The sequence below is a fragment of the Sylvia atricapilla genome, chromosome 4 (assembly GCF_009819655.1).
Source record: "Sylvia atricapilla isolate bSylAtr1 chromosome 4, bSylAtr1.pri, whole genome shotgun sequence".
Lineage (NCBI taxonomy): Eukaryota > Metazoa > Chordata > Aves > Passeriformes > Sylviidae > Sylvia > Sylvia atricapilla.
In genome coordinates, this window is record NC_089143.1 from 46,250,940 (window position 1) to 46,275,921 (window position 24,982).

Below are 24,982 nucleotides of genomic sequence, written 5' to 3' on the forward strand. Positions count from 1 at the left end.
TGGTGTTGCTGAGCTTGGCCACATGCGAGCAGGGAGCTGTTTCCCTTCACCTTTTTCCACAGACCACAGGCTGCCAAGCTCCAGCTGGGCCAAGGAGAGCCTCACTACCACCTGCTCTGTCAAGAAACTTGCCACAGCCCAGAGGCATGAAAGCTCCTGTGCACACAAGGGCTGTGGCAGCACTGGATTTGCTGGTGCTCTGGGGATTTTCCACTATCACTGATCTTTGTTCCCTCCAAGCACCTTGGTAGGCTGGAGCAGCCCAAGTTGACAGGGGCCAGTGGTGGTTTCTGGGAAAGTGGCCACTCCTAGTGATGCCTAACCATCACTAGCTAAAAATCCACTGTGTGCCCACCCTCTCTCCTCATGACCATGAAGGTGTTCCTGGACACTGCCTAGAACTCAGGGGGTTCAGGCACCACCCTCGTTTTCCCTGCAGGCAATGATTCAACCTCCATTTCTCACAATTTATTGAAGGGGGAAAAGTGAATTAGTGCAAGAATCTCCATTTGGATCCACCCTCCCCATTGGGAAAGCAAGGAAAAACACAGTCCTCCTGGGAAGGGAGATGAGTCCCTTACACTTCCATCTGGAAGTGGAGGTCAGAGCCTGCCATGTGCTCCTGGTAGTGCTGGTTGAAGCGCTCATTCTGGGCCACAGTGAAGTGGTTCTTCCAGTCTCCAGAGATCCCTGGGGGCAGGAAAAATAACTGAGTAAATCTTCACACACATGAAATATTTGTAGGCACAGATGGGGGCTGAAATACAATCCAGGAACATCCTTCTCAAATCATCCACCACCAGCTGAATCCCACCTTTCCGGAGGAAGGGGGAGATGCTGTGGTCCATGAAGATGGGAAGCATGGTCTCATAGTTGGCAGCAGGGTTCTTCTTCATCTCCTGGAAGGAGGTGTGGTGCAGTATCCTCCCCACTGTTTCCTCTGCCAACTCCTTGCCCAGGAACTGCAAGATTTTCTGCACCTCTCGCCGTGGGTCCTGCAGGGTGATTGACATGAGGAGGCTGCCAAAAAAAGCTTGAGGGCAGCCAGAGCTCCTTCCCCTCCATCCCACCCTCACCTTCTTCATGTCCTCATAGAAGAGGTAGAGTATCTTCTTCTCCTGCTTCTTTTCCCACCATCCGCGGACGTGGTCATACCAGGACCCGTAGGCCACTGTGGGATATGGTCAAGGTATTAAACAAAAAGATGGGTAGTAGGAGATGTCCGTCCCACCAGCATTTCTCCCACAGGGCATCCTGTGGCTCAGCCCACACCTTTGCCAGCCATGAAGTTCTCCAAGAACTCGGCCTTCGTGCCAGGATCAGGGTGTGCTTTGGCCATCTGGTGGAAGTAGTAGTAGGAGATGACAACATCCTTGGGGTTGCGGGCCATGTAGATAATCTGGAGAGAGGCAAGGATGCGTTTGGGAGGTACAGAGTGGTGCCGCTTCCCCACCAGCCCAGATGGGGAGAGACGGGGGCACCTGTCATACCTTGCAGTCCTTCTCCCAGAAGGAGGTCGGGAGGAGGTGAACTGGGAGATGGGTCTTTACCAGCCGTGGGGATGGGGTGGTCTCCAGCTGCTCAACACCTGTCGCACAGGGTTCTTAGAAGTGTGAGCCCCAGCACTCTCACCCCCCAAGGCAGGCAACCAGGCTAGGGAAGCTCACCACTTGGACCCTTGGAGATCTTCATTTCCAGGAAAGGCACGCGGTTGAAGATGGAATCCCGTCGGCACTTCTCCACGTTGCCGTCCTGGTAGATCATGTCCATGATCTCACTCAGCCATGTTGTGCCTGCAGCACAGGGCCATTGCAAAGGCTGGTGTCACCCCATCGCCCTGCACCCTTCCCCAGGACCACTCACCCGATTTGGGGTAGGTGGAGATGAGCAGGTCATCTGGATGAGCTTGGAAAGCCTTCACCTGTGGCCAGCCCTCAATGAAGCTCTTGAAGAGGGGGATACCATGGAGGCTTCCCAGCTCCTCCCTGATTGCATCTTCCTGCTCCATGGCTGACAGTGGGTCCACACAGCACTGGCTGTCTTCCCTGCTGGCAGCCTCCACAACCTTGGGATTGGTTGGCTGTGCCAGGACTGTGCCTGGGGCTGGATCCTGTGGCAGGACTTACCCAGGGTAATGCCCCATCAAAGTCCCACCCAGATCACATGTGGCAGAGGTACTGCCAATGCCACAGGAGCATGCCCTGATCCCTGGTATGATACTGCCCTAACGTAGATGCTGACCATGCACTAAGCCCAAGCCAAGATGAAGGGTCAGGAATGGAGGTGCTGCAAGCAGGGGGTGCCTCCCTCCTGGATGCTCCTTTGATGCCTCTTGTGGGAAAGGGCTGAAAAAGCTGATCTGCTCTATCCTGGATGATCTAACCCAGCAGGTTGTGCAGTACAGGAACCCACCATGATGGAGTAGTGCTGCTCTTGCTCCAGGAGGAGATCAAAGAGAAGCAGAAGCCAAGTGGTGCCTGACCCAGGCTAGGGTCTCTGTGAAAGGAAGCACCAGTGCAGGATATAGCATCTGGACCATTTGCAGAAATACAATCTCACAACTCTGACTTTCTGTATCCAATGAGGGAGTTGGAAGACAGTAAACAGGTCTGTTACCCTGACAAAAAAATACATGTAACATTCTCATCTGATGAAGAGGAAATAACATTACGACCTTTATTAAACTTGAAATACCCATGATGGACAGAGTCAGCAAACTGCTATCAAAATGGTTCCATATATAACAACCAAGATATCAAAGTTCAAGGAAAAGTCCAGCAGACTCACATGGGATGGAAACATGCAGGGCGATCCCCATGACAGAGAATCAAGAAAAGATGATTCTTTATCTCCTTCCAACTCCCCCAGAATCTACTAGACCTCAGGGTGGAGAGGAAAATCACACACAAATAACCATGCCATTTGATCCAAATCAGGTGGCTGATTTGCAAGACAATTTTGGCCATAAACCAGGTGATTTTGAAATCCAGCAACTGGAATCCTATCAGTGCATACATAATAATGGCCCATACATTCGGATTCCAGTTGATTCTCATCAGCAATTAATTGCTAACAACATTTAAACACTCCAGGATAATGTCTCTGGATTTTGGTTGTATTCAAGCCAGTTGTGGGTGCAGTATGTGACAGCTGCTATCACAGAGAAAGGTGAAGACGGTGCTCCCTTACCCTTAAGGATGGGATTCCACAGTGGACTCCAATGCTCCCACACCTCCAGCACAATGAGATCCCCTAGCACAGCCAGACACCCATCATGGCTGAAGCCCAATGCCCAGCACCCCTCCTCAGGTGCTCCAGCTTTACTGGTGGAGTTACAAGGGAAAGCACTTTGGGGTCTGGCCCCGTGACAGCCCCTCTGCATAGCCTGGCAGTGCCCAGCCTGTTCCCAGCACACTGGTGGAAGAGCTGCACATGCCAGCCCCTGGCTCCCTGGATTTCCCAGCACTCAGAAAGTGAAATCTGCACCTTGCAGAGCTGAGTAGGTGCCATCTCCCAGGGTGTCACACAGGTCCCCTGGTCCCAGCCGCACCATCTAGGGACAACCACCCTGTTGTGCCAGGCACATGGCTACATCCTGCCCCACTGCCTATTTATTTAATCCCCCACACAGAGACCCCAATGCCCCATGGCCGAATGCACACACCTGGCTGCCTTATGTACCCTGCCAAGGTCCCACCCCAGAGCCATGTCTCCCCTGGCAGGGACCCCCTGCCTGCCCCACAGTACCCAGCTGGGGTAACCACAACCCAGGCTCCCTCTTTTAGTGTCCATTCATGGCCACGTGCAGCCTCCACTTGCTGTCATGTGCACGTGGAGTGGTGCAGAAATGCAGTGCAGGAAAACAGTGCAGGAATTTGGTGCTGTTCCAGCTCTAGGTGGATTTATGAGGATGGCTACTAAAACCTTGCTATTAAAACCCTGCTTTCAGCTGACTCGTTGCTCTTTATTCTTGAACTATGTTTCTCAGCCATCTCACTGGGGCTTGCCAACCATTTCAGATCCCTCCCTTGTCTCTCATCCCCCAAAAATATCTGGGGGTGGTAGGCAGGAATGTCATCTGTAGCTCAGCGGGATGCTTTGATACCCAGCTCTCGGTCCATTGCCTGGAGGAAATGTTCATTGAGAAAAAGCATCTGCCCATGGGGCAGGAGACGGTCCAGGAGGCCATCAGCAGCATCAGGACGGAGCAGGACGTCAGCACCGGGGCCAAGGAGGTGCAGGGAGAGGAGCAGGCGGGGAGCCAGGCGCCGCAGGGTGATCTCAGCCAACGACAGATTCTCTTGGGGTTCACAAACCAAGGCGAAGGCAAGGGCCAGCACTGATAACCAGACTACCGTCACCCGCTCAGGGAATGGGTCTCCAGGGGGCAACTGGAAAAGACCCCCTGGAGCATCTTGGAGTGACACTGGCTCATCAGGTAGCTGGGGAAGCTGTGGGAAGGACGGGCGCCCCAAGGATGACTGAAGCAGTCGACAGTGGGAGGCCACTTGCCTGGAAGAGAAAAGGGGGACCATCATGTTAAGGACCCCCACCTCATCAATGGAGAGTGACCCCTCTGTTGGGGGAACAGGGTCCCAGGGGTCCTGCCACGCCCAGCATCCCCAGAAAGGGCGGGTCCCATGAATGGTGGGGGACGGTCCTGCGGTTCTCGCTGAGCCCTGTCCCCCGAAAAGGCGGCTGCCACAGGCTCCCCTCAGAAATGGAAGGTGTCCCACAGTCAAGGCGTGTCCCAGCCCAAGAACCCTCCGATCAACCAAAGGGTGTATGACGGCTGTGAGGATCCCAGGGAGAAAGATGAGCGTTCAGGAGATGGAGGGCACACAAGTCCAGAGGGTTCAGGAGATGGAGGGCACACGGTGCCGGGTGTCCCACCGAGCCCAGCATCCGCAGGAAGGGGATTCCCACGGAGGCGGATGCCCCGGGTGTACCTGGCCACGACCAGCAGCTGCTCCTTGCGGCGGAGGCGCTGTCGGGGGCCCCCGGGCGCGGTGCCGGGGGGGGTCCCGAAGGTGCGCGCGTACAGCACGCGGCAGGGGGCGTGGCCGGCGGGCCCGCCCGGCGCCAGCAGCACGAAGGCGCGGACCATGGCCGCCACACCGCCCCGGCCGCGGCCCCGGCGCGCCGGAAGCGGCGCCCCTGGTTCGGAAGGAGCGGCCCTCGCGGTGGGCGGGCGGGGAGGGGCGCGGCCTGCAGGCAGCGGGTCACGATTGGCCAAGGCTCGGGGGCAGCGAGAGCTGATTGGCGGACAACGGCCGGTGGGCGGGGAACGGCCGCGGGCCTTGGCGTGGGCGGTGTCCCCACGGCGGGGCCGCGGCAGCCCCTGCGCAGCCGTGGCTGCCCGTGCTCTCTGTTCCCCTCACGGGGTGTTTCCGTGGGCGCGGCCGCGCTGTCTCGGGCACCGGGAGCTGCTGGCAGCGGGAGCGGGGCGGAGAGCTCTGAGTCCCCACCGTGCTGCCTGCCTGGGGTGCAGGTCAGCCGCTGTCCCCGCGGGGCTCGCTGCTGCCACCCCCCGCGCAGGGACAGCTCTGAGTGGGCCAGTGCTTGTCCTGGGTGAGCTCTCAGCCCGCCAGGGAAGCTTCCATCGCCTCAGCCCTCACTCCTGCCGCTCTCGCCTTTCCCCCACATCCCCCGCAGCCCGCACCGTGGTGCATTCACAGGTCAGGAGCAGGGGTTCTCTCTCCCGAAGGACTTAACAGAGTGTGTAAAATACATTCCCCACCCTCCCCAGCTCACAGTGCCCAAACTCTGGCTCCGGGGTTGGGGTGAAGGCCCTCCTGTCCCTCACTGTAAACCATAGCCGGCTTAGAGCAGGGCAAATTGCTTGAAATAAGGCGGGAGGGGGCCCTTGATGTGGCCATCCTGGTACTTGTACACTGGGAATGTAGCGCCGGGGTCTGTGGCTCAAAGTGGCAGCACAGCAGTTTCAGGATCTAAATATGGGAGTGAGTGTGCCCCTGGGCATGTGATGGACACGGCTGGGAGAGGACATGGGGGTATATGTGGCTTGAGGTGGTTGAGGGGAACATGGCCAGGGCCAGCATGGAAAGGTGCTTGAGTGGGGCATACGGAGGAATGTGTGGCTGCCACAGGGGACATGGAGGAGGGGGCATGGCCAGAGGGACCATGGGGAGCGGGACATGTCTGGGTGGAGACATGAGACTTTCCCATGAGAAATTTCCAGCCGTGGAAAACTTGTTTTCTGCTTCAAGTGATTTCAGTGGCAAAGCTGGTTTTTCACCAGTTCTTTATGGCTGTGGCTGGTTATTCGTGGGTTGAAGGTGAGGGTGGGAGGGTCTTTCTGCTGTGTTCGAGCGTGTTTGGGGATGTGATATCCCAGCTATGGTGTCCATATTCACACTACAGTGTCCATACTCCAGCTACGGTGTCCATCCCAGGCATGGCGTCTGAAAGGAATAAGATGAATGTTTTTTTACAAACAGACCGTGTGAACTGTAGATAGGGGCAGGAACTTATAGATAGGGAAGTAACAGAAGAAACTATTAGATCTAGAAAATGCTACTAATCAACACGGACTATTGCTTAGCCAAGGCCGTGTTAAATTCCTGAACCTAGAGAAAAAGAACAAAGACTTAATAGAATTATGAATACGTTTACTTTTTTTTTCTTTCTTTCTTTCTTTTCTGTAACAAAAGGGGGATGCGTATTAGGAGGGGGCATAGAGAAGGCGATTCGGGAAGTCTGTACCTTCCGAGTACCTCAGCCAATAGGGAAGAGGAAGAGGGTGATGCGGCTAGGAACTTAGGATAAAAAACGGGAGCTGCCTCCCCGAAAATCTGAGAGACCTGATGGGAAATTCCAATGGCGTCTCCCTTTATTCGAATAAAGTCCCACGACTCCTCTGTCTCCTTTTTGGACATAAACCTCTGTCATCGTGGATTCATTTTCCTAACAGTGTCCCTGCCGGAGCTGTCTCTCTGGTGCTGCCCCCCAGGAGCCGATGGCCTTATCCTCCCGCAGCTTTGCTGCGCATAGCCCGGAGCTGCCCCTCCACGCGTGCGGGCACGGGCCTCCCGGGGCCTCCCGGGGCCGCCAGGGGGCGCCGCTCCGGACAGTGCCCGCCGCGGCCGCCAGGGGGCGCCGCCGCCCGGGGCCGCGGGAGCCTGAGGGGACCTTCCCGGGGGTCCCGGCCCGGGGGGACCTTCCCGGGGGTCCCGGCCCGGGGAGCAGCTGCAGGTCACGCCCCCGGCGACCACTCCTGCCACCGGGCCTCACCTGGTTTCTTCTCCCCGGCTCTTTTCCAGAGCCGCTGCCGGCAGGACGAACCCTTCGGACCCGCTCTAGTTCTGCTGTAACCCGGCAGAATAGCTCGAACTGGTAAGGCCCGGAGCCGCTCGTGCCCGAGCGGCCCGCGCCGGGTGTGGATCCCTCGGGAAGACGCCGGGATGGCTGCGCCGAGGACGGTGCGGCTGCCGCCATCCCTCAGCACGGCCCTGCCAGCGCCCACCCGGCTCGGCCCGCACAGAGTTGCTGTGACTCCAGTTAGTTTGCGTCTCCTGCTCCGGGAAGGCTCTCTCTAGGTTCTGCTTCGCCTCATTTGCAGCTTCAGGTGATTTGTTTCTGTCCCCAGTTTGTCTCGGGTTCAGCTTATATAGAGTTTGTTCGTGCCTCCGGCATGTTTTAGACTCCAAATTGGTTTCATCTTCCCCGATTTCATTTCGGCTCCAGCTTATTTGCAGCTCCAGTTAGTTTCCATGTTCGGTTGGTCTGTGGCTCCAGTTCGTTTCTGCTCTGGCTCATCACTGCTTGTGTTTTTAAAAATGATCTTGGCTTTTCACAGAGCCACAAATCAATTCACTATCATAACTTAAATATGAACGGACATAATTGTATATTGTCTAAAGATGGACTAAGCTTCTTGGACCAATGCAAGTGGACCTTCAACCTCCAGTGGGATTCCCCACACGTGCCCCCATACTGGTTCCCACTGTCAGGAAAATCCACAAACACCAGAAGTTTATGTCCATAAAGGAGACAGAGGAGTCCTGCAACTTTATTCGAATAAAGGGAGAGAGACCACAGGGGCACAAGCCTGCGAAGTTTTCTCTTTCTAGCTTTCAGAGGGCGCAGCCTCCATTTAGCCTAAACTCCCAGCCTCAAGTTGCCCTCTTCCTTTACTCTTTGGCTGAGGTAATAGGAAGCTACAGCCTTCCCGAACTGCCTACCACTTCCCCCCTTGTACCTACTATTTTACCCCAAAGTTTCAGAAGTTCAGCCTTGTGCAGACCCACTTGACTGTTTCAGGAGCCATGCTGTCCTGTCTCTGCAACAAAACTGCTGCCCAAAGTTAGTTAGTACAGACATTAAGACACATTTCAAAGACGTTGACACCAATACTGTCACCCATTAAATTGTTTGTGAAGACATTCGCTTTCCTCTCATCACCTTGATGAATAACTGGGGTGAAGTTCCAAACAAGGTTAAGAACAAAGTGGTTAAGCAATGGAAACAATAATCACAGGAATGTAGAAGAAAATTGATATCCTAAGTCCTTGAAGGGGGAAAACACAGAAAGATAACACCGTTCTTATCCAGGATGTATAATGATGAACTAAAAAATCCCCAGTTCTGACTGGTTCTGTTGTGAGAACTTGCCCTAGTGATGAACTTTTGCTCCTTGTAATAGTAAAAACCACACCTCAGCTCAGGCACCTCCCCCTACAATAAGACGGCCACTAACTGGGCATGGACTATGATTTATTGGGTTGCAATGGTTTTAATTTGAAGTAGAGAAAGGATGAGCCAGTAACAACTTAAGGCAAGTACTTAAGCCAAGACTCAAGTAAGACTTAATAGCCCAAGATTGTGCCTTGGGGTGCTGGCTCTGGAATTTACCACCCAGCACCTCTTTCTGTGCAGAACAGTAAATCAAATCAAGTGTCGTGGTTAGAGAAATCTCCTCTTTTACCGTGACTCAGTTTGGCTGAGTATGTGTTAGCCTATAGAAGCTCTCACCCTTTTCACTGCACTGTTAATTCTCTCAGTAATTTTGATATAGGAAGATGATCCAAAAAGTGTTTCCACATTTTTCTTGCAGGGAAGATACATCTTCCTTGAAAGCAGAGCCAAACAGCCACAGACTGTTCAGTGGCTGCTGTTGTACCAATTTTTTTTCCTTCTTGCCATTGCCATCCATTCATACCTGCTACAAGATAACTGCTGCCCCCTCCAGCAATGTCAGGGACCTATAGGGCAAGTCAGTTCAGCTATAGGTAATTTCAAGGTAGTTTATGTTTGTGGTGCTTTTGTTGAATCAACCTTGATTGGTTTTGTTCTTTCAAGCATTATATGCGAGCCTTACACAGAATCCAGTACATAAAGGGACTACAAGACAGCTGAAGAGGGGCTTTGGACAAGGACATGGAGTGACAGGGCAAGGGGGAATAGCTTCAAACTGACAGAAGGCAGGTATAGATTATATATCAGGAAGAAATTCTTCCCTGTGAAGGTGTTGAAGCACTGGAACATCACTGGAAGTGTTCAAGACCAAGCTGGGTGGTGCTTTGAGCAACCTGGTGCAGTGGCCCTGTCGTGGCAGGGGGGTTGGAACTAGATGGTGCTTGAGGTGCCTTCCAACCCAAGCCCTACTATAATTCTAAGATACAAACAGGTCTGTTTCTGTCTTTTGGAGGCTGTGCTTGTGCACTTGCATTTTTCTCCTGTTATACCCAAACTAGAAGTTTTCCTTCTGTCTGAAATTTAAAACAAACAAACACACACACACACACACAAAAACAAAACAAACAAACAAACAAAAAAACCCACAACCAAACCAAAACCCAGTAGGCTGAAGCAAAATTAAACAGAAAGAGCAGAATTAATTGCTCCCCTATTTATAACAGGATGATGATTAAAAAAGCCCCAAACAAACAAATGAACAGCCAAGCCCCAAAGCACAGAAGGATATTTTGGTACTAACATTGCTGGTGCAGCTGCTAACATAAGTGTTTTCTAACACAAGTTCACGTTATGAACCAGTGTGTAACAGTTAACCCATGAAGACTTGTGTACTCAGAGCAAGGTTAGGGAGGTGGTTACTTCTGGCTGCACTGATTTCAGGTGGGTTTTGCAATTCTGCTCTGTTTCACTTCTGAAAAAAAATCAGAAATGCCTTCATAAAGTCTGGCAGAGAGCTGAGGGCATTGGAGTGGCTGGAACTGGAGAAATGCAGAAAAACCTGAGCCTCCTAGTGCTGCAAGGCTTAGTTTGGCAAGTGGAAGTATATTCGGTTGCATTCTCACAGTCCAGCCTCTTGATCAGGGAAAAGCATTCCCAATGGCGTCTCTGAAGCCACTTCTCACTAAACAAATAATCAGCTCCAAGGAGAAGCTCTTGACTCAAAATGATATTGTTCAACCATTTACTGAACAAAGTGGTCTTATCTGCCTTTTAAGGGGAAAACTAGTTTATGACAGTAGAAATCCTCTTAAGTTGTCAGCCTATACTCTGAAGCAGCCTTTCTTGTGTTCTCTTTTCTCCTCACTGTTGGGTTTCTTACATTATTTTTAGTTTACAGTTACTGTCACATTTACAGTGGAGATGTGTGCATTAGGTCGAATAAGCTGCCTCCCTGAAAATCAGCACATTTACCCTGTCCTGTTTGATTTCTTGAAGACCATATCTATGATTTTCTGTGTCTGTCTATTGTTTTCTTGGAGAAACCTTCCCTTTGCTGGCAGCACTGATGGTGAGGACCAGGCCTGGTGTGGCCAGGTGGGAGTGTCTTGTGAGTCTCTTGTGTCCAAAGTGTCACCTGCTGCACACGTGAGCAGGAGCTTGTGCCAGTTCTTCTCAAAGCTCCGTCACTTTCATGTGTATTCATAGACTTGTTTCCCCTGTTCATGGTAGATGATTTACAGGAGCACAGAGCAGAGGCTGCTCTCCAGTAGGACATTTATTTAAATGCTGTGTGACTTTGCATTTTGAAGGACCATTTACCCTTTGAATTGTGTTTACCCTTACGGCTTTCAGGCTGAGTATCTTATATATATGAGTGGCAGAGCCCCAAAGCTCTGGTTTGGCATCTCACATCCCCTCACTTAGTTTTTGCTATTTTTGGTGACTCCCATCTTTATTCCTCCACAAAACCAGCTCCCACTTACCACTCCCATGAAAAAAATGCAAACAGTAGAAAATTTAACAGGACCTCTACCAGAGTTTTCCTGCAAGTTACCTGCTTGGAGGTCCCTCTGCCATTACTTTGGCTTCACTCAGTTTGTGCTGTAAATATACTACTTACAGCTGGAACAGCACCTGCAAAACCACTTCCAGCCAGGTGTCAGTAACATGGCTTTGATTCAGACTTTGGGAACGCTATATGACTCACTACAAGGATTTCCAGCTCCTCGTTCTTTAATGAAGTGACTGCTAAAACAGAAATATCACAAACCTCTCGAGATGCTTATGTCATTTCCCGGTGTTAAAACAGCTGGTGCTTTAAAGAGAACCTTTGGGATACAGCATGATAAATCTCCTCTTACAATCAAGGTCACAAGGAGATCCAACTCTGCAAAAGTGCATCAGTACTGTGAAACTTGTTTGCTGAGCTCCCTTCCATCTTGTCAACACATTGTGTCCCCAGGCATGGAAGGAGAGACCAGTTTGTCATCATGGCATATGGCAGAGTACATTATGTCCTCCTAAATAAATGACAGAGCAAAGCTATTCCCAGTCCTGAGAAGCCAGAGCATCATGGACATGCTGCTGCATGCATTCTGCTGATGGATTCTCATGTGTCATGTCCCAGGAAGCTCCTCCCTCTCTATAGCTGTCACCTCCATGGCTCAAGGACAACCCAAGACCCTTTGGTTGCTGAGCTGAAAAGAATCAGGGGGGTACTCAGAAAGCATTGCTCAAGTCAGATCGATCACCTCCCCTAAAAACCTTTTTTTAAAATCAAGAAAGTAATTTGTTTAAACAAAATCCTCACCTATTTGAAACAGCAGCTTCATGTTTCCTTCTAGAATGAACTTAACATTTTTTAATAGAGGAAAGCATTACATAATCAGAGAAACAAAATGTAAATGAGATGACTTAACACCAACTCCTGGTCACTGCACCCTCCCCAGGACTCTTGCTCCTGGCCTCTGCTGCAGACAATGCCTTTCTGGGACAATGATTTGCTCTCTTGTTGCCTTGAGGTCCTTGAGGAATAGTATGTCTCCCTGCCTACAGCTCCTCCCCCTGCTCCAAGCTTCTTTCAAGCTCCTCCTGCTGAAAGTGGGTGAGGACTTCCCTGCAATGGGGCTCCAGGCAGCTGTTTCTGGCAATTTTAAGGCAAGTCATATTCAGAAGCAGAGGGATGCTTGGGACAGACTGCTTGCTCCCAGCATGGTTGCAAGACAGAGGAAGGTGGACCAATGCAGCAGATACTGTTCTGACAGTCTGACTTTATGAAGACTGCTTTGTGCTGTCCCATTTCATCTAAATAATTGTGTGCTCTGTGTGTACTCCTTGGAAAGCTTCAGTATTGCACTTCAGTATTGCTGGCTTGTCTACTATCTCCTTCTTTGTTATTTTATTTGTCAGAAGCCAAGCAGTCATACTGTGAAGCTGAAGGTGCTCCCAACACTTTTCTTCCAACATTTGGGTTCTTAGAAGTCCAGTCTCTCTCCTCTGAGATGGCTAATTGATTTGACCCCATTAACTTGATCTAATATGTAGTTCCACTTCACCCTGACACAGGTCCTTCTGCCATGTCTGTGCCCGTTGTATTTCCACATTATTCCCTCCATAACTCTCTGCCTCCCACCTACTGAGCTGTGTTCTAGCATGCTTGTTCCTTAGACTCCCAGGATTTGTGCAGAAGTACATTAACAATCCCAGTGATTTAATTTTCTTTATTGTCCTATGGCAACATTTCCCAAGAGTTTGTCCAAAAAGTCCCTGCCACCTCTGGCCAGTTAGCCACCCTGCTCTGCTGTTGCACTTAATATGTGGCTGTCTGCCCCTCCATGTCACCAAATGCACAGCAAACCAATCTCCTGATCTCCACAAGTTTATCCACATAAGATAAGGAAAATAGTTGTTTTCAAGGTGTTTAGTCCAAATTTCTACTTTTGCATTTGTCACCTTCCCAAGTGACAGGGGAGCTTCCAATTTTTTCAGTGAAATCTCTATTGTGAATGTAAATCTATGAGCACAAAGCAAGGCTGTGAAGGTGTTAGTACCTCAGCAGCATGCACTGGACACAAGCCAGTATCCTGGGCAGGAAAAGGGATGCCCCTTCTCCCCATCAGCTTCATCCTGTCAGACAGGGATGTCCCATGCTAGGCTCACCATGTGGGCAGGTGCATCAGCAAGATGTGTCCAAGCAGGAGCTGTCTCAGACACTGGCTATCCAAATAGTTTTTCGTCAAACCAGCTGCACTCTTTGTGCTCCCTTGACTTGCTGGGAGGCTGGCTTTGATGGACAGGAGCACCCCGAAATTCCCACTCCCACCGCAAAAGCACAGTCAGAAGTCCTCTCTGTCTTTCTTTAGTAAAATGAGGCCGGCTGGGCTTTTGATCGTCTAAGTTTTCCTGTTTGGAAGGAGGAGGAGCCATCTAGTCATGGGTTCATTGATTCCCTGCCCAGCAATGTTTGCTTGGGTACAGTCAAGCCGCACCTCTGATGACTAACAGGCAGTGCTCTCTCTCTTTGATATACTATCAGCTGGGTTTATCAGAGTATCAACACAACCTCCCCACTCCAGGCCTCGCCCCTTCTGGCCAGCTCTCTCTGCAGAGCGGGCAGGGGCTGCATGAGAACTGAGTTCACCTCTTATTCCAAGGAATCTTAACAGCAGGTTTTAAGCTATTTATTTACTTTTTTTGGTCTGTACAGGAAGTCTGAGCTAAAAAAAAAAAAAAAAAAAGGAAAGAGACAGAAGTATAATTGCTCTGGCACGCCTGCATTCCTACTTCAGTCTCAGACGGGCAGACACTCTTTCTTGTCGGAGCCAGGAAGAGGATCTGATCCCTAAAGATCATCGCCACGAACGTGCATAAGTGAAACCTGCAGCCATGCTGAAACAGATATTATCAGACATGTACATCGATCCGGAGCTGCTGGCTGAGCTCAGCGAGGAGCAGAAGCAGATCCTCTTCTTCAAGATGAGGCAGGAACAGATCAGACGGTGGGAAGAAAGAGAAGCTGCTGCAGAAAAGATTTCAGCAAAGAAGCCACTGCCAAGAAAAGGTAAGTCTCTGCCTCCTGGCTGCTTTACCCTCTGGCGCATATCTGGCCTAGTCAATTGCTTCCTAGAAATAGGAAGTAATGTATCCTTTTAGCAATTTCTTCTCCAAGGGACATGGCATAGGCTTATTTCCAAACATAACTAAATCCACCTGCAATAGGGTAGTTTTGGCCAGGCACACAGTGGTTTTTACTCCCTGGCCCAGACATTCTGTCCTTGACCAAATTGCTCAACTCCCCTAGCTGGGAAGACAGGGTTTATTTGCCCCCAGGAGATGCATCTCATTAAGTTTCCCACTAACTGGTGCCTCTGATTCTGTCTTTAACATAACCGTGAATTTGAATATCTGTCCTGAGGCACCAGATCTGGTGGGCAGTTCCCACTGAGATTTTACATCTGAAGTTCCTTTGCCAGGACTACACAGCATGCTGGCTGCTAGGAACTCTCTTCTCCCAGGTCTACCCCACGTGCTCTATTTGCAGATAGCTCACCTTCACACAGTTTGGGGAGGAAAGTGGTCAGGAATTAAAGGAAGAAAAGAAAAAGTGGTGATTCTTCTCCTTTGCTCCCAGACTCAGAAATGTCTCCTCCACTGACCTGGCTCAAGGGTATGATAAAATTGGCAAGTCTGGGCTGTATCCCAGTCGAGCTTTCTTCATGTACAGTTGCTTTTGGGGAGGCTCTGTCACCAACAGCACCTGGTAGGGCACAGCAGGTGCAACACAGGCCCTGCAAAGAGCTACCCAGCATTTTCCAAAGAGTTGCTTCTTTTCCAGCCGGCAGGAAGTCAGTGACATGGAAACTCGGTGCTGACAATGAAGTGTGGGTCTGGGTGATGGGCGAGCATCCTTCAGATAAATCCTATGCAGCCATCTGTGAAGAGATCCAGGCACAAAGAGCAAAGCGCTTAGCGAGAGAGCAAAGCCAGGAGGGCAGGTAAGCACCCTTCAGCTGCAGGACTCCGTGAGCTGATATGGAGGAGGAGGCTTTTGTCTTGGCATACGTGAGCTGGAGTCTTCTCTGTAGGGGCTGCACTGTTACACTAGCCTTGCTGGCAAAAGGCACAGGCAAAGGCTGACTTTCTGAGAGGACACACACAGCTGGTAGAGACCAACTGCAGCCTGAGACTTGCCCCAGCTCACTGAGCCTCCTGTGACATGGCTCCTGCATGGGACCCTCTGCAGACCACAGGAAATGCTGATGTTGTCACTGCCACAGGTGACAGGCTTAGATCGCTCTGATTCACCAGCAGGTGCCCGGGTACAACTGGACAACAGTTACTCACCACGAGTCATTAATTTAATTACCCACCTATCTGATTTGGAGATATAGCTGCCTATGCACATGTGGCTTCATTGCCGCTCTGTTCTGCTCACGTGCAGCCTCCTCACGAGATGCTCAGACATCAGAAAGTGGCTCCCTCCTAAGTCCTCTCTCTCTTGTGTTGCAGAGAGACTGACTCTTCTGCAACATGGTCTCTACACCCACAGACAGGACTTTTGGCTGAGACAGATCTTCCTGGGAATAAAAAAAGCACTGCAGAGAAAAAGGAGGAACATGGGAGAAGAATGACTGATATTGATACAACAGGAAGAAGCCAGGAGCTCACAAAGGTAGTTTTCCATTTTCCCATAACTATAAGAAACATGTTTTTTGAGGTCTAGGAAGCAAATCCTGGTTGCTGTAAATACAAATCTGAAGGAAAAAGCCATCTATCTGTTAAAGCTTTTCTACTGCAGAAGAGGTGAAGCTGTGTTGTTACATCCTTCCTTAAGACTTGGGAGGTCCATGTGCTGTTCTCAGCTGGGACAGATCTGCTCTGCACCAATGGATAAATTACTCTGAATTCCTTTGCTTTCATTCTCTCTGGATAAAACAAGGGGAGCAGTGTTTTTCCTTCTGCACTGTGGCTGCTTTGGATTGCTTTTGGGGCAAGACCAGGGAGGCTATCCTAAGATCTTTAAATGGAAGGTCACATCCCTCAGACAAAAAATTTACTTTTATAGAAGACCAAATGAAGACAATTTTACCAGAATCACCTGACATGCATATTTTAGGTGGTTCTAGGGTTTTTTGTCTTCTAATACAGAAAACAGCTTATGACCTTGATAGCACAGGACAGCTCCAAATGCAGTAATAGTGTCTGCTTTCCTGTGGTGTTTCATTACAGAAATACTTTTTCCAGCAATAAATACATTTGTGCTTTTTAACTGGCTACAAAAAGCCATTTCCAGAGAAAGGAAAAAAAGAGGAGTTAAATTAACTACCCATGCAACCACAGTTGAACAAAAGGAACATGACATCCTGCCAATTTAATGGGAAAAGTCCAGTCTCATTCTGCAGTTTTCATTCAGCCTTGAATGAACTTGTATGAGTGTATATTCTTTTATCATACAGCCACTCTGTACTATGGTATAAAAAGTATGATAACGGAAGGTTGGGTTTTGGCAAAATGCTCTCCTACTGCTACCAAAATAGTGAATGGAATTCAGAGTGATTGCCTCTTTTATCAAAAGCCTCTGAGTCACATGGGGTTTTTCTCTGCACTGTTTGCTAAAGTTGAGCAACTACGTGGGAGATTTTTTTTTCAAAGGAACTTATTAGTCAAAGCTGACCAAAAGAAACCAAACAAACCAAACAAAACTCCAAAAAAAAACAAACAAACTGTCACCAAAAATCTAACCCCTTTTCAAAGTCTTGCACATGGAAATACATGAAGGTTGTATATTTTCCATTCTTTTCTGTCATTATATTATTGGTAAATTTTCCCAGGTTTCTGGGACTTTTGCTGTTAGAAGGAGGGCTCCAGACTGAAGTTCCCTGTTGTATTTTCTAGGCCGGGAGAGAAGCTTTTTCCCATCTCCTGCATTAAAATTTTTTCTCTGAGATCTAGTTCCCATTTAACCTGAGAGCACCAGGTATCATGCTGCAGGGACTAGGGTTGATCTACGAAAAAATGCTGTTTCACACTCATTTGAAGTTCCTAGTTTCCTGTTGAGGAGAGGGAAATAGTAAAGCCATGTTCATATTAAATATTAGCCAGGCAGGTGATGGAGCTAAAAGGAAGGTGACCTTGGTAAGCAGAATAGTACAGTTAACTCGTCGTGCCATGGGAGGCAGTCAGGGTCTGATGGGGAAGTGGGTGGGTGTTTACTGAACGCCAAACCTAACAGTTCTTTTGCAGAGGCAGCTCTCAGCCAGGGAATGTTGGCTGAGCTGGTTTTCAGGGAAGAGAGAACATGAAATATCCAGCCAGTTGGATCAGTTTGTCAAGTAGGAGTTTGCAGCAACCCAGCCACAGCTGCAAACATGCACAGGCAGGTAGATAGCAGGTTCTGCAAGAGATTACTTGAGAGGAAGGGAAAAAATGGTCTGCTCCCTGGAAGCACTTGTGAGCATTGCTTAGCAAATCTAGGCATGCTTATGCCAATCCTGAGACTCCTGGTTCTCATCCTGTGACATGTTTGGCAAATATGATGGGAAATCCCTCCTCAATGATTGTCAGAGTAGGCTGGCAAAATCTGTTAACTAATGTCACATAACTGCTTTTGCATTAAGCACCTATTGCACCAAAATAAAAGAGGAATTGTCCTAATGTCACATTTATTTCTCACCACTCTTTTGTTCTGCTCAGAAGGGAACCAGAAATGTTCACCAGATGCTGGCAGATTGCCATGTGAGGAAGCATAGTTTCCAACAGGTAAGTGTCAACCTATGATGCTCTTAACACATTCAGTGGGGTCAGTGCTTTATTCTAGAGTCCCAGTCAGCTTCAGACCCTCATGTGAGCCAAGACTGTTCTCACCTTTTGGACCAGTTTTATCCAGTATTGCCATGCTCCTCATGTATGGTGTGATGATTTGGAGATGATACAAAGTATTCCAGGCTGACAGATTGGGGATTAGCACAGGGAGATGTTCCTGATGATTTTTGGTAGGCTATTTTCCCTTCCTGCCTCAGTCGTCACCTGCAGTAAAGACAGAGGGTGTCTATGTTGTTGAAATTGGAGGGATTCAATTGGTAAAGAATGGAGTTCCCAGTATTTCAAGGCTAGCTAAAAAGCAGGGTTAAAGCTTGCCTGAGACAAAGCTGAACATACTGTTTCTTTCACAGATGAAGGAAACACAAAGGAAAAAAGCAGAAGAGATCACAGCCCCCCAGGAGCCAATACCACAGAGCCACTCCAGCTCAGAGAGCCAGAGAGCACTGCAGAAATCAGATGAGAATGAGCCTGAATGGCAAGAATTCTGTAAGATCTTAAAATTACCTTTTCCTGTAAGGCTAAGAGATCTTAGGGCTCTATGGGGTCATCTCAACCCTTGTCCTGCCATAGTAGAACTCAATAATAGATCAGAGGCTGGAGAGTATTGCCAAGAAATACAGCACTGTATTATCAGAAATATTTCTGAGTCCACGCAGCATTGAGACTAGAGCTGGGCAGGGGAATGGAAAACTTTTCCAACTGACAGGATGTTAAAACAAGCAACAAATAGGAACCACATGAGTATAGCCAGTACAATTAATTTTAAACTAGAAGCTGGCCTTGTGTAGAACTTTGCAGTAACATTGCTCTTGAGAACAAGGATAGTGGGTAATAGGGACTAATCAAAAAGGGCTCCTGTGTCATTCAAACATGCTCTCACTTAAGTAAAGCCCTGCTGCACTGTCTCATGTAATGAATCCCAATGATGGAAAGGAAAACGGCAAACAGTATGAGACTTGCAGTAGCATTCATCACTGCTGCCAAATGCTTCCTGAAGGAGAACCTCTGATGCACTTTTCTTCCCAGTTCCCCCCCTTCTGCTCAGTAGATGGCAATGCTGTACCACCAGTTGTTCATTTCAGTCTAGGGGTTTTATTTTTCTGACTGATTATAAAAAGATGCTGACTGGAGAGCTGGTTACTCATACAGACTCCAGGGTGAGATGGACCTAGACAATCAAGGCAGTTTTACAGGAAAAAACCCCAAACCAAACCACAGTCAAGTCCTACACTTTCCATAACAGTTTCAGCAAGGCTCCTTCCCACCTTTCAAAATTGATTAGTACTTTCAGATCCTTAGAATGATTGATTTGGGATAATTTCAGCAGCTTCAACTCCGTAAGCCCTGCCCACCCCCCCACCCCCCACCCCCCCCAGTTTACATGAAAGGCACTACAGAAATCCATGTCTGAATCAGGAATCAGTGTCTGAAACAAAACCAAGAAATCTCTATCTACAAAGGGACCTGTTACCAAGAGAAAACATTTTTAATCTTTTAATGGAATAAAAACTGTGCCACTTAACACGTGGGAGACACATGGCAAATGGTCTCACAACTGAGATTGACAACTGAGTGAATTCACAACTGAGTGAATCTTTCAGTTTGTGAAATGGGTTATTCTTCCATTTCATCAAACAGGAAGATGGCCAGAGGGTAGCAAGCTTTAAACTTGCTGCTTGTTCGCTCCTGTAGGACTCCTTTTTTGTTCCAGTGCGGAAATCCAAGGCAGCAGATGAGAAGAGACGCTCCCTTGCACGACAAGCCAGAGATGACTACAGGAGACTTTCACTGCAGGGCATCCACAGAGGGAAGAAGGCAGATATTTCCAAGGGTGCCACAGCAGGAGATCGGCAACCACTTCAATATCCACCTCTTCCCCCCAAGCCTAAACTTCCCCCTCCTGCAATGGCAAATGGGAGAGCGATTAGGTAAGGAGGCCTCTGTGCACTGTGAAAAAGAGAAGGGACGGGATTCTTTTCCTCTAGCATGGGATGGCTGAGAAATGAATAGTTAGCTCTCCCCCTTGTGTGGAAGAGACACCCAGGAGGGAAAAATACAGAGCCTAGGCTATATTCCAGCCTAAGGTGTGATGAGGCCTTCATTCCTGGAGGGTAACAGGTTTTAGTTAGTGGAGTGTTCTAAGCCTGGGGTACATAGAGCCCCTATGATGCCAGATGTCCACTGAAAACCAAATTCCATACAGCTGAACTGGTGTAAGCTGCCTATTTAGGGCTGGTCTTAAAATCTTAAGCAAAATGTAAGTCCTGCTTACAGGGACTCAAAACCTGTCATTTGAATCTGATGCACAAACCAGAGGTCTTTTCTAACAGGAAAGAAGGAGTCCAGAGGACAATTTCCAACTCCACAGAAGAAAGCATCATCAAGTGGTTCAAAGAGGAGCAATTCCCTCTCCGAGCTGGCTATCTAAAAACCTCAGACACAATAGCACCTTGGTTCCATGGTGAGTCCTGGAAATTTCCACCCCAAACCAAGCATTTAAGGAGTTTTTCCTGCTAACATAGCTGCTAACACAGGCTGGGCTTGGGAGTAAAGCTCCTATACTGAAATAAACATGCAACAACTGCAATACCATTCTCTCTCATAACACAGCAACAGTCCTCTTGAGCTCTCCACGTTTGTCATTCATCGTTGGCCGAGTGTGGAGCAGTTAACAAAGAGCAGTTGGCCATGGCCTGTTACTAGCAATGGCAGCACTTTTTTGGGCTACTGGGTGAGAAAACAGTGAAAGGGATGGAAATGCCATGGACTGGGTTTAGAGCAGATTTCTTGTGAGAACTGTTCTGTCAAGTCCTGCACAAATACTTTTCTCCCTTCAGTTTTGTGGTTTGGTTTTGAACAGGTATCCTAACCTCTAAGAAAGCAGAAGAGCTTCTGAATAAAACAGTTCCGGGGAGTTTCCTGATCCGAGTCAGTGAGAAAATCAAAGGCTACGTGCTCTCCTATCGGGCTGTGGAAGGATGTAAACATTTCCTCATTGATGCCTCCAGTGATTCCTACAGCTTCCTTGGAGTGGACCAGCTGCAACATTCAACACTGGCTGACCTTGTAGACTACCACAAGGTGATCATCTAGCAGTGCATTCATCAACTGTTTAATTGCCTCAGGTCGCTTCAAAATAAGAAAGAATAGATTCAGTTGTTTTGAAGTAGGTAATTAGACCCATTTTAACTGCTGCTGGGTATCTTGTGTGCTGCTCCTGACTGGTACAGCTCAGGTGACTTAATACATCTCAGATGTTTTAAATCTGACACTCTCCCTCAAAGCACACAGAACACTTTGCATGCAGGGCCCAAGTTACTTACAAGCTACTTAGCAGAAATGTTGATGAGAGGTGACAGCATACTCATGCAAACTCCTTTCTTTTGTATTCTTTCCATGGTTAAGGGGCACTTGCAAGTTGGGTAAACACAAAATCCTGCTTACCTTCAGCATTAGCATGAAAGAGAGCTAGGTATCTTTATAATCACAAAGCAGGCAAGAGGTGGTACTGAGGAAAGCTAAAAAGTAGAAGGGAAAGAGGAAGGTTGGCAGGCTCTTGCAGCCAGTGGTGCAAGAGCCTCTGGTGTTTACCAGTACTGACTGCAGTTACATGGGTTTCAAGGAGAGCCAGATGGATTGTTCATTTGTTTACTGTAAGATCTGCCCAGGGACAAGACAATAATTTTTCTCATAGGCTCATTTAAAATCTCTGTTTCTTTTAAATAAGTGCCTAGCTTAATACAGACATGACTAAACAAAACTAGACATAAGAACAATAGCTATGCTCATTTGCTCTATGGAGCTCTACCTGGACTGCCTGAACTTGCTTCTTGCATGATTTTCACAGTTCAGGCTGAAAGCACTAAAAGCAGGAGTTACACAGCTGTTCGTACCAGAGGTAAAGGATTTAAAGCCTGGCTGTGCATAGCTATATCAAGTACAGAGCCAAGCCCACAGTCTGCAGAGAATCCTGCAGACCTCCTGCACTACAGCACATGTGGGCAGATGAACCCACTCTGTCAAAGTGCCCTGCTGGGTTCTGCTTATCATCCACCATGTGACCATGAAAGAAGGCAAGACCCCACCATGCATCTGTTGCTAGGATGGAGAATGAGATTGGAAGCAGAGACTATACTATGAGGGACTTGCCTAAGCAGAGGGTGTGTGCTCTCTCCAGAATCCACCCTTATCCCTCCCACAAACACAGCCAGACACACAAACCACAATCCCTGGTCCAGCTTTACCTGCACACTGCACAGTCCTGGCTCCAGCATTTTCTAGGCAGGGCGTCACTCCATGTCAGAGGAGCTGTAGTTTCCTCCATGATGAGCACAGCTCTTTCCTGGAACTGCCAGAGCTGTGTCACTGAGTTATGGCACAGAGCACAGACATGGTGTTATGAAGATGGAGGGAACAGGGCCCTTCCCTGAGTTCTCCAGTGAATTGAGCTGTATCACACAGTGGTGGGAACCATATAACAAAGGCAGGAAGACTCGTGAAGTTGTGACAGGCAGGGTCTGTTGGAAAGCTGGTGTTTGATCATATCCTATATTAACAGGATGAACCCATCACTTCCTTGGGGAAGGAGCTGTTGCTTTACCCATGTGGCCAAGAGGACCAAGAGCCAGACTACATCTCTCTCTTCGAATAAACCTCCTCATCTTGCTGGGCAACTCCAGACTTATATTCACAAAGAACTTGGAACTGAACTTGGAACTAGAGCTGCTCATACTTACCTGAAACCTTAAGTGCCTCTATTTTTTGTCCTTCACAACAAAGCAGGAGGAGTATAAGTACTGTTGTGTGCTACAGGATGCATCAACCCAGCAAGCTGCACCTGGATACATCCCATAAGATGGAGGGAATGAGTTGATGAAGTAATCAGTCGAACAGGGAGATATTGCCATGGATTTTCAGTGGGTTTTTGTAAGTTTCTTGAGGGACTTCTGTATTCAAGCTGCCTTTTGTTCTTGAATGCAAGGTTGTGTGCCATCTGGGAAATAGATTAGTACCTACAGTTGAAAGAGATTATACCTTCCTGAAGGCACAAAACAACTTGGAGAGGTGAATCGATCTTGATATGTAATTTGCATAATGTGAAGTTTAATTCTATTAAATGCTGTGTCCTTGGAAGGAAGGATGTTCGGCCAAACATCCAAGCAAACCCTGAGTGCCTTTCAGTGAAAGGTGCTCTCTGTGACAAGTGATTTCCATGAAGTGTGAGTGCATTTTTTAAACTCCTCTAGCCTCTGAATATAGATCCTCACTCTTTTAACCTGTATTTAACTCCCACAAAGGCCTTTCTGCATTGGGAGGGATTGTCTTTTTTTAAAAAGAAAGGAGACAGGACAGAGGCATTTGTATGAACAACTACCACATGTAAAGAGCCTAAAAATGTAAGAAGGAACACTCATATCAGTATTAATACAGTTTACAGAAGAGTTTTTGCCAGTAAAGAATGCTGTTTTCCAAAATGGAGCTATTTATTGCAAGTTGTGTCCTGATTACTGAGATGCATCTTGTGTAAACCTCATCATAGAACATGTTCTTTCAACATAATATTCTCTTTTCTCATCTGTTACAATGCTCTTTAAATACATAATTTAGAAGATTGAGGGAGAGCCTGGACAGAATCATGTAGTAAATTAATCTTCATCCAAGTTCCCTTATGTTGTTGCACATGACGATCTCTGCAGCTGAGGGTTGTGATGTGAATCTGCAAACATCATTTTTTAGAGGCACAATCCTCAAGTACTGAACAAGAGTTGATATTGTTTCAGTTGTTGACCTTTTTTTTTACCTGTTCCCTTTTTTCTGTTAGATCAGGGCTACTCAACTTGAAGAAGCAGTCAAAACTTTCAGTCTCACATTAATCTGAGTTTTGCAGAATACAGATTTTAAAGAAATTGTGATTATCTGGTCCTAACATTTACAACTTTGCTGACAGGCAGTTTCCATTCCAGGAAAGAGGGGATAACTGCACTCCAGTTACAGCAGGTGTCACTTGCTAGAAATAAAGCCTTAATGTAAACTGGGATTCTGAACATAAAGACACTTTGCCACTGCAAATCACTTACTGAGCTTCTTGAGCAATATATTACATGTATCAAAGAGATAATTTCAATATAATGTGCATCAATAATGAGAAAGGGTGTTAGATTATTTGTAGGGGGGGAAACATCCCTCCTTCTCTCTTTATGAACTGTTTCTTTTAAAAATATGGTAAAAATGGAAGGTCCTTCTGAAAAAACATCTGTTTTCATGTGAAGAATGTGCCAGAGCTAATATCTCACTGAAGACAAATTATGAAATATTTTGCAGACTTACAGGCTGGTAAAGACAGAGGAAAAGTATGCTCTAAAAAGGCATTTTGTGACACAGGGTGTTAACTTGCAAAACAAGATGCAGGCCAATCTGGCGTGGACATAGCAGGACACAGTCAATTTTAGCTCTAAGATCTTTAGTAAAACTCCTCAGGATTTGACCTGCTGGCAAGTGGACCAATAGATTCACTGCCTTTATATGAAACTACTTATTTGCAAATATTGTCTCAGTAGAGCCTAGGGAAAACCACTATCCATGTTCACATCATCCCACATGTTTGAGTCAAACCTTAGTTTTTCAAAGACCCACTTTTCTACTGAGAGGCAAGTAATATGAACATTTAGATTACTGCAATGGCTGCAAAGGCAACTACTTTGCTAGAACAGATCCCCTCAAGACTGGCTTTTTTATTGCTCCAAAATCCAGTTATACTGAAAGTCTGTGGAGCAAGGATGTCTTGCAGAAGTTCAGAATCAAGAGTGATGACATGTCGTCAGGATTTTCTCTGTAGAATCTTTCCTTCTTCATGGGATGCTGTGCAAAGATTACAACAAGAGAAGTCAATTTGAAAATTTCATGCTGGAGAGATTATGAATCCTGGAGGACTCATGGCAATTTGTTTTGCTCAACGCCTTTATCAAAAAGTAACGCAAGGAGTCTGTGGATGGCCTCTCTCAGT

The 24,982-nt window shown here is 47.9% G+C and overlaps 3 protein-coding genes across 3 annotated transcripts; 1 reads left to right on the top strand and 2 right to left on the bottom strand.

The window, feature by feature from the left end:
- Nucleotides 1-567: 567 nt before the first annotated feature.
- On the bottom strand, nt 568-2,248 carry LOC136359959 (sulfotransferase 1 family member D1-like). The gene is made up of 7 exons (XM_066316843.1): nt 1,864-2,248; nt 1,668-1,793; nt 1,491-1,588; nt 1,273-1,399; nt 1,077-1,171; nt 815-995; nt 568-690 (listed from the first exon to the last, which is right to left on the bottom strand). Exons 1-7 carry the CDS (start codon nt 2,006-2,008, stop codon nt 578-580), a joined length of 885 nt encoding a protein of 294 aa, XP_066172940.1. The 5' UTR covers nt 2,009-2,248; the 3' UTR covers nt 568-577.
- A 63-nt stretch (nt 2,249-2,311) lies between these two features.
- AP5S1 (adaptor related protein complex 5 subunit sigma 1) lies at nt 2,312-5,141 on the bottom strand. Its single transcript, XM_066317781.1, has 2 exons — nt 4,950-5,141; nt 2,312-4,512 (listed from the first exon to the last, which is right to left on the bottom strand). The coding sequence occupies exons 1-2, from the start codon at nt 5,105-5,107 to the stop codon at nt 4,086-4,088; spliced, it is 585 nt and encodes a 194-aa protein (XP_066173878.1). The 5' UTR covers nt 5,108-5,141; the 3' UTR covers nt 2,312-4,085.
- An 8,499-nt stretch (nt 5,142-13,640) lies between these two features.
- Nucleotides 13,641-23,639, top strand: SH2D4A (SH2 domain containing 4A). Its single transcript, XM_066317782.1, has 9 exons — nt 13,641-14,218; nt 14,993-15,152; nt 15,667-15,829; nt 17,851-17,916; nt 18,330-18,465; nt 19,691-19,907; nt 20,310-20,440; nt 20,840-21,060; nt 22,538-23,639. The coding sequence occupies exons 1-9, from the start codon at nt 14,044-14,046 to the stop codon at nt 22,628-22,630; spliced, it is 1,362 nt and encodes a 453-aa protein (XP_066173879.1). The 5' UTR covers nt 13,641-14,043; the 3' UTR covers nt 22,631-23,639.
- Nucleotides 23,640-24,982: the final 1,343 nt, after the last annotated feature.

Bases quoted from the DNA above. Each gene is read 5' to 3' on its own strand.
- LOC136359959 (XM_066316843.1), bottom strand. From the start codon at position 2,008: ATGGAGCAGGAAGATGCAATCAGGGAGGAGCTGGGAAGCCTCCATGGT. The intron at 1,400-1,490 runs GTATGACAGGTG...GCCTCTCTCCAG, and splicing joins TCTGGGAGAAGGACTGCAAG to ATTATCTACATGGCCCGCAA. The intron at 691-814 runs GTGGGATTCAGC...TCCTGCCCCCAG, and splicing joins CTCCCCCTTCCTCCGGAAAG to GGATCTCTGGAGACTGGAAG.
- AP5S1 (XM_066317781.1), bottom strand. From the start codon at position 5,107: ATGGTCCGCGCCTTCGTGCTGCTGGCGCCGGGCGGGCCCGCCGGCCAC. The intron at 4,513-4,949 runs GTACACCCGGGG...TTTCTCTTCCAG, and splicing joins CAGCTGCTGGTCGTGGCCAG to GCAAGTGGCCTCCCACTGTC.
- SH2D4A (XM_066317782.1), top strand. From the start codon at position 14,044: ATGCTGAAACAGATATTATCAGACATGTACATCGATCCGGAGCTGCTG. The intron at 17,917-18,329 runs GTAAGTGTCAAC...TTTCTTTCACAG, and splicing joins GGAAGCATAGTTTCCAACAG to ATGAAGGAAACACAAAGGAA. The intron at 21,061-22,537 runs GTGATCATCTAG...CTATATTAACAG, and splicing joins ACCTTGTAGACTACCACAAG to GATGAACCCATCACTTCCTT.